Source organism: Macrosteles quadrilineatus, unplaced genomic scaffold (genome assembly GCF_028750875.1).
Source record: "Macrosteles quadrilineatus isolate MER2022 unplaced genomic scaffold, UCM_ALF_1.0 Scaffold_2__2_contigs__length_208266976, whole genome shotgun sequence".
Classification (NCBI taxonomy): domain Eukaryota; kingdom Metazoa; phylum Arthropoda; class Insecta; order Hemiptera; family Cicadellidae; genus Macrosteles; species Macrosteles quadrilineatus.
Window position 1 is genome coordinate 34,289,782 of NW_026542595.1, and position 13,591 is coordinate 34,303,372.

Here is a 13,591-nt window from a genome sequence, read left to right on the forward strand (position 1 = left end):
CAAACGGAACCCTACAAAATCGATACTCCTCAATATTATCCTTAGTAGGTGCTGACAAAGGATCTTTGAGCCACAGAAATCTAGTTACATCTCTATCTGGAGTTTGAAGATTTATTTGAAGGAATGCTTTCTCAATATCAGCAATAATTCCAATAGCATTCATTCTAAAACGTAAAAGTAAACTACATAGGTTTTCCAAAATTACAGGTCCACGGTAAAGACAATCATTAAGACTATTGTTGCCTTTTCTGGTTTTGGCTGACGCGTCATACACTATCCTAAGTTTAGTTGAGGTTTTCGACTCAGTGATAATAGGGTGATGAGGTATATAGTGAAGGACTCCATTGTTTCTGTCTGAAAAACTCACTCGCTCGATTATACCGTCTTTCAATTGGGTTTGAATTACCGAGTCGTATTCACATAGAAGATTATGTTTGTCTGAAAGTCTATCTGTTAAAGATTTCAAACGACCGAGTGAAAGATTGTAGTTTGTGGGTAAATTTGGAGGATAATCTTTCCAAGGCCAGGAAACTGAATAACGACCATTCTCAAATTTAACAGTCTCATTAAATTTAATCAATGCGATGTCATCATCTTTCACGTGTGGGTCATCCTTAATACCAATAGTCTCTAATTGCCACAAGTTTTTGATGTCGTCACCTTCACAAATATTGATATCTGGCTTTAAAGTTTGTGGTGACCTAGGAAATAAGTTGTTGGGTTTTACTAGAGTAAGAAAAGATGACTCGTACATCAGAGGGAAATGATCATTGTTATCGTTATGCCTACCAGTTACGATCCAACCAAATTTGCTATTAACTAAGAATAAGCCTGGTGAAATTTCTATCTTCTGACCCTGAATGATATCAAAATAATAATCGTTCCCTATTAATAGATCAATATTTTGTGAAGTAAACTGGCCGTCTGCTAACTTTAATTTGGGATAGGAGGAAGCAATTGTATTTAAGTTGATATTGGTACTAGAAACTACCTTCCCAGTGATATGTGGAACAATGTTTACTATAATATCCATACATGTGTCATCGTTCAGCAGTAATCGAACATCTGTTACTTGAGTCTCAACAGTTTTAGATTCACGGTTGCCGAACGTAAATAAAGACAATGATTGACAATATTTACTATTCAAACTCAGTTTAGAAGCCAAACCTTTGGACACATAAGACCTCTGACTACCACTATCAAAAAGAACACCACAACGCGTTTCTTGTTTAGTATCAGCATTACGCAAAGTAATAGTTGCAGTTTGAAGAATAACACTCTCCGACATAGAAATTAAAGCAGACTCTTCGGTATTTACCTTGCTCGGGTTGAAGTTACTTGCAGGCAAAGCTTTGGCATGATTAGTTGATCGGGTGTCTACTTTGATGGTGTTTCTAGAAATTTGGTCTGTAGGAAACTGTTTGGTACATAAGCTTCTATTGTGATTATTCTGCTGTTTACAGTAAACACACCTTTTATGTGATTTACAAAATTTCACAGTGTGTCCCTTACTTAAACATACGTAGCACCTACCTTGAATTGCTTTCTTACGTGCCTCAGCAGATTGATATTTTGTACATTGGTCATTCCAATGTGTTCCTTCACAAAAAATACAATTTAATTTATCGTTTCCCACGAGTGAGTGGGTAGTTGTCAACCTCTTAGTGTCCGCCTGTGGATTGGGAACAGTAACAAAACTATTAGAGTAAGATGAAGTGCTAGGTGTTGAGGTCGTCAGTTGCTCTGCTTTCTCCCGAATCGAAATTAAGTTATTTACAAATTTGCACAAAGTTTTAACATCCAATTCCCCAGAAATATTCATTTCTTCAACTTTCAAAACAATTTCATAGGGCAGCTTACTGAAAATTTGAGAAACAAAGTAGTTAGAAGTAACGTCTTCACCTAAGGCTTGAAGACAACGCATATGTTTCTCAATGTTGTCAAATCCTCGCCTTAGTGTTACCGTGTCACTGGACTTGATAGGTGGCATATCCCTCAAGGCACAGTAATGAGAATTCACTATTACCTGTTTCTTAGCAAATCTGTCTTTCAACAAGGTAATAGCAATATCATAGTTTAGATCTGTAATGGGGAGTCCAGCGATGCAACGTTTAGCGTCACCTTTTAATTGTGCAATCAAATAGTTAAATTTGTCAACGTAACTGAGTGTGGGGTGGCTATGAATGGCAGACTCAAAACTATCCCAAAACTCCTGCCACCGTAGCATGTCCCCTTGGAAGGTTGGTAATACCAACTTTGGTAGTTGAACATACTGGTGCTGTATAGTTGGTATTGGCTGAACGGTAGACGTATCAGGCACTGTTGCCTGTGACTTATTAGTTTGAGAAATATCTAGTCTTACCGTAAGCTGTGCAAGCACCTCCTCACAGTCCATCATAGTATTTATGAAGTCGTCCTCTGTGGTGGGCCCTTCAGTTTGTCCATCTTCAGTAATAGGCTCGGTGTCCAAACGTTTTTGAATTTCTTCCACTCTCTTTACAAAGCTTGTCAAAGTCCGTAGTCGTGTTTGAAGTTGTAGTTCTGTTAAGTCTGTAGTCTCCAAGAATGCATTTGTATCAGTAGTATAAGTCTTCAGTCGTAGTAAGGCAGATTTCAATCGAAGGTCCCATCTTGAAGTCATTCTTAGTTATTCGGGAAAGTGAAGTTCAAAGTTGGAAGTTGTAAAAATTTTGAGTAAAGAAGTTAAGTTTAGAAAGTTGTAAAAAGTTAAAGCAGGAAACCACGCTCTGCTACCATATTGTGATATCCGTGGATAAGTAAAGTTATGTTTGGTTTTCCTGCTTTAAATTAAGTTTTAAGTTAATAAATGTAGAATAAATAAAGAGTTAAAATTGTATCAACTTTCTTTCTTTAGTATTAGTTTATTTACAATCAATTATTTCCATGGAAACCAAAAATAAAAACCAGCTAAGTCAGCACAAGTTTAGAGCATAGGTACATTATAATAGATGATCAAGAGTTTTCCTCAAAAACCAGGATAGAAAACAAAAAAATGCAGACCAAGGGTGAGATGGAACAAGGCCACACTAAAAAAACAGGCCGGAATGCTCGTCACGCATGACGTCACGATAGAAGACGGCAATGACGTAATGTTTGCAGTGTGTGATCAGCTGCTTGTTTTAATCTTTCCTTGTAAAATAAATAAATAAATAGCTACGTCATTGCCGTCTTCTATCGTGATGTCATGCTTGATGAGCATTACGGCCTGTTTTTTAGTGTGGCCTTGGATGGAAGGACCAATTTTAAAAAGACATTGATAAACTTAGTACTAATATACTCTAAGAAAAAAGCAGAGCAGAGGTGAGGTCAAAAGCCATTGAAGTGTCAATGACCAAGAAAGTGAAGATTATAATTTAAGTTAAATTAATCAATATTTTAAGTTTTCAAAATTACCATACCGGTAGCACAAATAAAAAAATATTGATTTGTGTAACTGTCATAGCTATACGTCTTCTATTATGGCTAAAAACAAGGTTAACAGGAAAGTCTGATAGGTTGTGTCTTTCAGCAACTGAAAAAGAACCTCTCTACAGAAGCGTTGAAAGGGTTCAGGAAGGACAGTACCGCAACTCCCCTCAAGTCTCGCAGCCGCAGCAATGCAGGACAAGCCACACCTCCTGCAGCCCCTCCACCGGCACCAGCAATACAGGTCTATACTCTATATCACTGCAATTGAATTTGTATTGTGACAGAAGTCTCTACTCTTTCTGGTTATGGTTTCTCATCGATTTCCAAAGTATGGAATACCATAATCACTAATCAGTTGGGGCAAATAATGAAAGCTTGACTTCAATACGGTTTTTATTTTTAAAATTATTTGAGAAAGGTTTCGACAGTCATCTTGAGGAAGAATAACAGTAGAAACTTATGCAATATAGGGAAGCCTAATAGAATGTAGGTCATACTTAGAAAGAGTATGACTTAATAAACTATAAATACCTTCCTTGTTTAGAAAGTATCTTATGGACATTGCTAATAAAATGATTAAATTTAATAACCCCCAGTAGTTAAAGAGAACATACAGTAGACTCCCTCTTATCCGGACACCTTTTAACCGGACTACACTCGGCGGAAATGACATCTCTTTAACCGGACAATTTTTATCAGCACATTGGTTTAACTGGACTAGATCGGCAGGCAGGGCTGGTTCTAGGCATTTTTCAGAGTAAAGCCACACACACCCGAATCAGTGCCACTTAGAATAAATAAATAAATACCTACGTCATTGCCGTCTTCTATCATGACCTCATGCTTGACGAGCATCACGGCCTAAGTTAACAATTTATTTCTAAATGTGAAAACAATTTTTACAGGATAACTTGGATACGATATAAGCTTTTACCTAACCCGCCATGTTAAACTTCCCTATCCCAAGCGTGATGTATACAAAACCAACCTTCTTCACCTTCAAAACCTTCTTTACTTCACGAGTGATGTAAAGTTGAAAAAACTCACTCGGTGAGGTAATTAAACCCATTTAAATAACATTGAGTGCTTAACTTAAAAATCATACCTCTATGGAGCCAACGACGTGCAACGCTAGAAATCAGCTTTGCGCTTAAATGTTATTGTTAAATGCTTTAAAGTATTTTCCTAAGTCCTAACCTAGCTTTTGTTTGTAAAAGAACGTTACTTTTAGAAGATAAGTGAAATGGATAATGAAAAATATTGTATGTGACCCCATGTATATTGTCGGGTCAGGTAAAATCTTGTACATTACGCGTTACGCAAGAGAGTGTTACATCACTTTAAGTGAATTATGCAACTCGCTTCCGCTCGTTGCGTAACATTAACCTGCAAGATGTAAAAACGCTCTTATTACACTTGTAATGTAAATAGCTATTACAAAGCCTATAACAATGAAAAACAGGCGTAGGTAGATGATAAGAGAGGAATTTTTAATTGAACACATTAAACATCTAGAAAACATGAAAAACCAAATTTATAACCTTGACAAAAAGAATACAAAATTTTCAATTTGAACAGTTCAAAAGCTCTTAGCAGTTAAACATTAATTCTCCTAGCTTTGATCTTGGCAAATTCTTTAGGCTAATTGCTGAGTCGGTATCAATCTGGTTCATAACAGGTGTACGTATACAACTAAAAGAGTGCAATACAATACAATGTAATGCTCTGCTCTAGGAGGGGACAGTTATTAGAAGTAGAAGGGAGGAAGGGAGGGGGAAGTTAAACCCCCCATAAACTCCCGTTCCCATAGTCCGATCATGCTGGTTCGCGAACTCATTCAAGTTTATCCCGCCTTACACCTTCAAACCAAATTTTATCAAAATCGGACAAAAATTACTCAAGTTATCGTGCGGATGGACACATATATATATATATATATATCTATATATAGATATATAAAAATTTGAACGAATGGTGTTTTTGGCCTCTGGGGACATCAAAATAAAAAAGTAAATCGGTCCCGGGCTTAGGTCTTACCATGAGACCTACGGTAATAGCTACTTCCCTATAGGGAAATTCGCTAAAAATAAAAAAATTGTTCCGTTGGCGCCATGGCGCCACTTTTTTTGGCGCCATATGCGGCCGCGTAGTTTGCGTAGCGGTTAAACGGGCCCTGTCGGCAGGAAGTGGGCAGTACTGAAACATCTGTTCTCGTGGGAAAGATTTGACACCAGTGATCTTGTGTCTTAATACAATGCTCTCCTAAATTAAGTCGAATATCACAGTAAACAGTCCGTTTAACAAGTTTTTGGGGACGTCGGTTTAACCGGAAAACCCGTTATCCGGACTGGCCTCAGTCCCAAGGAGTCCGGATAAGAGGGAGTCTACTGTAATGAGGCATTGTGAGTAAGTTTTTCTTAGCTTATTTTATAGGTTACTTTTAATTCTATTTTTTATGATAAAAAGTCGGTAAACTTGGTAATCTTACTTGTTCCTAGTCTCTTAAGTGTTAGATTATTGAGAACAAACAGTAATGCCAAGTCCAATAGAGTTTCTTTAAACTGGTACTCTTCGCAGTTTGCTTTCTTATCGGTTTGCAAGTATCATTCAGGGTAAGTAGATAATTTGTCGGATTACTTCTTCAATTCTTCTGTAACAATTTTGTTTTTATCTTTTAAAATGTCAATTCTAACTAATCTTTTCACACCCATTCCAGGCCACTCCGTCACCCATGACTAAGCTACAGTCAGGACAAGCAGCTACAATGCTGCAGCAGCTGATAGCTGAGGCAGAGAACAAGAATGTAGTGTTCAGTGATGACATGTCTGTAGCCACCAGAGAGCAGCATCTCCAGGGACTGGCGGCTTCTCAGATGGATGATGTTGTACACAAAAACTGGCTCAGTAAGTTGATCAAATTAAAATGAAATTCAAACACAGCGGTGCACTTTTGGGTGTGCAACTAAAACTGAATATGGCTGCATGAAGAGTGAAATACCTTTATAACTTTGTTACTAACTAATATCAGATGTCTTCAAAATCAGGACAATACAGGGATAAGCAAATGTAACTCTTAACTTTTCAATGGGCTGAACAGGAAAACTGAACTGTGCACACCTTTTGATAGCATACAATTGGACTTTTTGACTGGTATCACAATTTTGCACAAGACCCTTAAATCAGGTATTTTGGGGACATCCAAAATTTTTTAAATGTCAAGCCCCATTGAGTAACTAATTTTAGATTAATTTATTGTAAAAGAAAAAAATATCAGCGAAGAGGTCTCAACCCAGTATTATATGGTGGTAATTTGAATAGGCCTAAAGTTTTTTCTCTCCAAGGCTAATTTTTACTGTGAAAAGGTTCTTCATAATTTTTGCAGCTTGATGATGTTTAACCATTCAACTTATAGCAAGGGATTTGGAAGTGACTGTACTGTTGTGCTACCTATCAAAGTCTTTTTAACTACACATAGAAATCATAAATTCAAAATCATAGACACTGTGTTATAAGTTGAGTTTAAATGAAAATGTTGTTTTACGGTCAGAGAATCAGTTCCATCCATTGTGGTTGGTGCACTGTTCCCTCAGCCAGTAACAACTGTCTAGTCACTGTAGGAGCTGTAAAAAACATGCTAATCAGAAGACAGAGTGTCTGGTTTTAACCTATGCTTCCAATATTAACCATTCTGCCTTATTATCTCATTAAAAATACAAACATAATATGGCTTAGCTTTACATGTTTTTTCTATTCATTATAAAGTGCAATTTTCAAATGTTCTCTTGATTAAGTTTTCAAAATCATTGTTGATGCATTAATTAAGTGTTGTTCTTAGTTGCTTTGGTGAACAGCCAAGTGTTGCTGAAGGGAATAGAAACCAAAGGCTATGTAATCCTAAGTGCTGCTAAGGCTGAAATTCTTCAGAGAGTTCACAGGTACATTATAAGCTTAGTATTATGACAATCTAATTTTATAAGTTAGAATTTCAGATAAAAATCTGAAAAAGTTGATACCAAACAACCTTTTTAGGAACTTAAATTGTCTATTGGTTATATTTAGTAAAATAATTGATTCATTATACTTGTCAATAAAAAAATCTATTATTTAATTATACTGTGTATCCTAGTATTAGTAAAACTTTATCCTTTATGTTTCCACAGGCCAGTATGGAAGGAGAGGACTCTAGTAAGCAAGACCACTTGGGTTGGTTCCCTAGAGTGTATGCAGTACTACGCCACAGTCAGCCCCAGGGAGAGCTATTCCATGGATGGTACACTAGCAGTTCACAATTCTACCTAAATGTTAAGGATATTTCTCAATGACAAGCAACTTGTAGGTTAGGCTAATCTTTGTGTGTGATGTAAAAATATGTAAAATAAAGTAACAGATTAAAATCTTAAATTTATAGCACCTCTAGATAACTTTAAACTTTCTAATATTTACATAAATTGTGGACCAACTGTATGATGCATTTATATTTTAGAGAATATCATGTGGCTGAATGTTGAGAACATACAGGAGAAGGAAGGTACCGTGATCGCTGACCTGCCTGACCTGCCACACCTGGTGGGTAGCGGGGGCAGTGTTGGAGGTGTGGTCAGTGAAACTGTGGGAGCCAGCAGCTCAGGAGATAAACTGCAGGTATGTTGATGAGCTACCTAATCTATAGGGATAATTCAATATCTCAATCGCAACCGTGTTTTAACTGTTATACAAGTGTGTCTGAAAAGTGAAAATGTAAGTAGCTTGCACAATGCAAGTTTTGTTATGATGTTGAGTAGGTATTATAAGGTGATTTATTTTAATCCTAGTCAATTTATTCCAGCTACAACGTATAGTGTCAAGATGTAAATGCGAGTTCTTCTACGTTGGCTATGGTGAGAGCTCCATGGATCCTCATAACCTAGAGGAGGTTCCCCCTGTACCTTCGGAAGAGCCCAGCACTCCGTGGGAAAGACGGGAGACAGCTGTTGATGCCTTCACACTCATGCACCACGACCTGGATGTCTGCACCAATTCTCTCCAGGTAAGTTAGGCCTACATAACATGAGAAACTGTTTGAAATTAGTTTACACTGCTGTTTGAGGTTGCTTGCATAGCCTGTAATTATTGTGTTGATTTTCTTGGGGGTAAGCATACCAATCTTTTTATTATTAAATGCACTGTAATGAATCAGGCACGGTATGTCCAGTTTACCTAATCAGAGTGTTATTTGTGTTGCAGTATGCTATGATCCTGGACATAGTCAACAACTTGCTGCTGTATGTCCCTCCTAGACGTAAAGAGGCTTACGAGAGACTGCAGAGGATGAGGTTCCAGCTGCAACTGTGCAGTGTGCAGGACCAGCACAGACCCATACAGCAGCTGCAAAACCATGTCAGGTCAGGGATGAGCTTGTACTATACCAAACCTTAAGACACCCGCTCTTTTTGAAAATCTTCTTATTGAGGTGTGCAAGCTGGAGATTTTTGATCGAGTAAAGCTTTTGTATCCAATGAATGTTTCTTATGTAATATAATAAGTTGATTTGTTATGATGTAGAGGTAAGTATTATTTATCGCGATCTGAAGCAATGGCAAAAACATCTTGAATTTTTTATGGTGTGATGTTTGCAGATGCTTTCTGAGATCAGGGATAGTATTGCAAGAATTAAACACTTGACTTGGCTTGATTTTCTGACAAAATGGTCGATATTTTTAGGTTGGCTCGGCTTGGTTTGAGAATTGAGCCTTTCGCACACCTCTTTTCATTAGAAGGAAAATGTTAAGTATATTAACTCATTCTACTTTAAATGCTTTCAGTTTTAAAACTTGAATATTGATACAGGTATTGTACCTATCTTTTATATGATTCAAGGTGATTGTAACTAAATTTTGTACATTTATGTTAGATTTAAATAACTTTATTGTATTGAAATGTTGTTCAGATCGCTTGTTTCAAAGCTGCGGAAACTGGAGAAAGAAATGTACTTAGTACAGAGAGCCTTAGCAGATGAACCTAGCAGTGAGCATCTGCTGTCCGAGATGAAGAATGTGGAAGCTCAAGTGAGTTGAACCACCAATATTGTGATTTAAATAATTGTGAGTTATTAATAATTATCTACAAAGGATTGATCTTTATCTTATGTAGGCTATATATGTCGTGTCAAGTCATATTATTTCTCACAACCCTGACCATGGCCAGTGGAAATTACGAATATGATATAAAGTTAAAAAGATAAAAATACTACCTTTACTAACCTTTACAACCTCTGTCTAGCCCTTTTCAAAATTTCTCATTTATTTTAGTGTAAACTGTAGAGACGGATTATTTATGAAGGTTAATTTGATTGTATGAATTTGTTTGTAGATAAATGAGTGCAAGGAGCAGTTACAGTCGTCCAGTGATGAGTTGGACATGATGTTATCATGTTACAAGGAGACTCAGCTGTCGGCCAATCAGAAGCTGGCAACTACCCGAGGAGACAAACCCGTCACAGTCGTCAGAGCCAACGAGATCTGCTTCAAACACGCTCAGTGGCGACTCACGGATGCTGATGGACAACTCGGCATTGCTGATCTGGTTCTCAGCAACTTCTTGTCAGTAGCTCCAAATATTTTACATTAACAGATTTAAATAAGCAGTTATAGGTCGATTCCAAGAAACTTTCGATTTAGATTCCCATCCTGATTCTTATTATTGATTCTCAATTCTCGATTCCAATTCCATTGATTCCAATGAGTTCAACATAGTTTAAAGTGCTGAAAATAAAATTTTGACTACTGATGGCCTAGTACCTAAATTGATCATATTTCAATAACCATACCATTTTTTTTAGTTCTACCAAATTTTTAGAACGGATTGGTTATGCCACACCAACTCCTGTCTTTATTAGGATCAATACTGTTTTTTAGCGTAATGGGGTGTTTTTCAAGTAAAGAAAAAATATAATTATATGTAGCAATTAAAAATGTGAACCGGCCAATTTAAGTTAAACCCTTCTAAACACATAAAATAAATACCTTATTAAAGGCAAAGACCTGATACCCTTGAGTCGCATCAAGTCTGTCACCGTGTGCGTTATGGCTGGCCGCGCATTCATTTATGTCAAGAAATCATATCCATGTTCATGTTTGTTAAATGTTGTATTTTTGTGTATTGACGACAACAATGCGTTACGATGACTTTATAATAGGCTTGACAGTGAAACTCTTGTTTTGAAACTAGTCGCCCAAGACTAAATTAGGATTGATGACCTAAGGTATGTAAATCTATTTTTATATTGTAAATGAAGATATTAAATATAATCAAAAGAAAATTTTATTATAACTAGAGGTTTGCCAGCCTGAGCCAAACTTGAGGTAATATCGTGATCATCTCCTGGGGTCGTGGAGACATAATCATAGTCTTCTGTGATCACTGTGAAATCCTGAATATCTTCTTCAGTCATTCTGTCTTCCGTGGACGCGGCAAAATCCTGAATATTGCTCAGCGGTAACGTAAACACTATCATCCTCTCCTGCTTTTACAGAATTGTTATCAACGTCTTATGCAATCACAGTAAAATATTAAATATATCTTTCACAGTCATGTAGACATTATCATCGTCTTACGCAATTGCGGCAACTTTCAGATCATTATCCTCTTTGCGGTCTAGTAGACATCATCACAGTCATCCACGAACACTACATCCATAGTTAAAGCAAAAGATATACCCAATCTAAAATTAGAACTCAACCGCTCACTCATAGATTTGTCCAGTTGGTTTACAGTAAATGGGCTTCAACTCAATAGTTCTAAAACACAGGTTATATTATTTCAAACAATCCAAAATAGAGAGAATCAAAATTTTGAATTACGCTACCAAAGCGATACTTTACCATTCGTTGAAGATACAAAGTTCTTAGGCTTAATTATTGATAAAAAGTTAACCTAGAAACCACACATAGACATGATACTAAAGAGGCTGAATACAGCCTGTTCTCAAATGTATGTTTTAAGGAATATAATTGATCTGAAAACTAAACTTACTGTATATTATGCAATGTTTTATTCCATCATGCAGTATGGAATTGAACTATGGGGCTCAACTTCATATGCCGACACAGTTTTTAAAAAACAAAAGAAGTATTTAAGAATCCTATCTTTTGCATCAAAAAGAGCATCATTTAAACCTATTTTTAAAAAATACGACATATTAACAATGCCTTCTCTATATATATTTAAAATGGTGGTTTCTTTAAAAAGTAACTACCAATCATATGACAACAATCAATTCATCCATCAATATCCTACTCGTTTTAAAAATAATTTGAAATATCCAAGACATCGCCTCTGTCTGTATGAAAGATCACCATTTTATATGAGTCTCAGGCTTTACAACAGTCTACCTACCAAATTCAGACAAATTACCAGTATATCAAAATTCAAAAGCGAGTTTAGAATGTATCTCTTACAAAAACAGTTTGAATCTGTCTCTGAATATTTAAATAACAGTTAAACATTTTTCTATTACATTTATTTAATTTATAGGAATGAATTGTAAATTTAGTTTTAATAATGGACAATGCCACCTGTTTCATCAGCATTGCTGAAAAACTTGAAATGTATTGTGACAATAAAGGAATATTTCATTTCATTTCATTTCACGATCACTACAAAATCATGTACATATCTAACGGTCACGTGGACATTTTCATCATCTTCCACGATTGTGGCGAAATTCTGATCTGTTGCCAAGTAGACATCAGTATCGTCTCCTGCGGTTGTGTAGGCATCATCATCATCTCCCGGGCCGCAAAATCTTGAATTCCCCTCGTGATATTGGAAACAACATCATCTTCTTCCGCGATCGCGGCGAATTCATAAACATCTCCCGCGGTCGTGCATTATCCTCGCCATCTGCGATCATGGCAAACTTCTGATCATCCGCCGCGGCCATGGAGAGATTATCAAAAAAGAACCTATTAGAAGAAAGACCTATTAGAGGTTTCAGCAAAAAAAAAAAACTAAGCAATAAAAATATGATCAATTATCACTTATCAGACACCAACCATCTTCTATTTTATGTTTAGGCTGTATACATTTCATTCTTAAATTTTATGGCCGATTTCCATCAAGCTCATTTTCCTCGTACAGAGAAACGGAAAAAGTAAAGATGTTTGGTAAAACCCTTTTTAACCCTAATAAACAATGGGAGCACTAATTAGGCGTAATAGAGTTTTCTGTGTACTAATAGTTGGTATTTAAGAAGAATGTATTAAAATAAAAGTTTTTAATTACTCGTCTCCCTGCAGTAAAACTAGAAATATAGGTCAGCCTGCAATACACATGCAAAAGCTCAAGGTCAATGACTGTGTCATCAATCTAAGAATAAAATTATTCAAATGTCAATTGCAGTCACTGATGTTATCGATTTTTTTCTGCATTCTGGTTAACTCAGGATTTTGTTTATTAGTAGGGTTCTTTCGTTATCATGAAGAAACCAATTGTCTGATGACTTGAACATCTCCCTTTGTATTTTAAGTTCTTAAAATTCCGTTACAAATCCAATAACTGTCATCCCAGGAAACTAACATGACTTTGTACAGGTATACCAAGAACTCGAAGAGTGATGACTCCGTGGAACATCTGCTAGAGCTGGGTTATGTTAGGATGACTAACCTGTTGCCCAATGAAGTGTATCCTGAAGTTATTGTGCCCACTGAGATACATAGCAACATGCCTGTGGATAGAAAGGTGACTCTAAACTCTACCTCAATAATTGTGGTGTAAGAGTGTTGCGTTGTTTTGTTGAGATAAATTTGGATCAAACTTATTTTTTGTTAGAACAGGGACTTCGCCATACCTCCAAATAAAACCTCTTTTATGTAAATGAAAAAGTAGCTAACGCATGGATGGAACACATCGTTTTTGACCTGTTTTTAAAATTCAATAACTAACAAAATAGTAGTATAGTTTACTTATTGATTAAACTAATTTTTTATTCTTACTGTTGCTTTTATATTATGTGGCAGTTTTTATTTAAGGAGATAGATCCTTAAGGCTAGAGCTACATCCACTTTTATATCAAGTCAGCAAGGATGTATGACAGGAAACTCGAATTCTCAGGTGTTCATTACGGACATTACGGTGTTCAGGGTTGTAAACGCAGCTCTGCAATGTGTGCATTTCTTTGTTATCTT

At 36.3% G+C, this 13,591-nt stretch overlaps 1 protein-coding gene across 2 annotated transcripts in view; it reads left to right on the forward strand.

Annotated features, from left to right (window-relative positions):
- The window catches only part of LOC128988056 (protein hobbit), a 69,765-nt gene that overhangs the window by 42,374 nt on the left and 13,800 nt on the right, over positions 1 to 13,591 (forward strand). For both annotated transcript variants that reach the window (XM_054409239.1, XM_054409240.1), the window contains exons 26-35: positions 3,530 to 3,670; positions 6,146 to 6,332; positions 7,264 to 7,363; positions 7,589 to 7,698; positions 7,912 to 8,069; positions 8,254 to 8,454; positions 8,652 to 8,809; positions 9,355 to 9,472; positions 9,777 to 10,006; positions 12,998 to 13,145. In XM_054409239.1, coding sequence (XP_054265214.1) covers positions 3,530 to 3,670; positions 6,146 to 6,332; positions 7,264 to 7,363; positions 7,589 to 7,698; positions 7,912 to 8,069; positions 8,254 to 8,454; positions 8,652 to 8,809; positions 9,355 to 9,472; positions 9,777 to 10,006; positions 12,998 to 13,145 — 1,551 coding nt within the window. The remainder of the gene's footprint in view (positions 1 to 3,529; positions 3,671 to 6,145; positions 6,333 to 7,263; positions 7,364 to 7,588; positions 7,699 to 7,911; positions 8,070 to 8,253; positions 8,455 to 8,651; positions 8,810 to 9,354; positions 9,473 to 9,776; positions 10,007 to 12,997; positions 13,146 to 13,591) is intronic.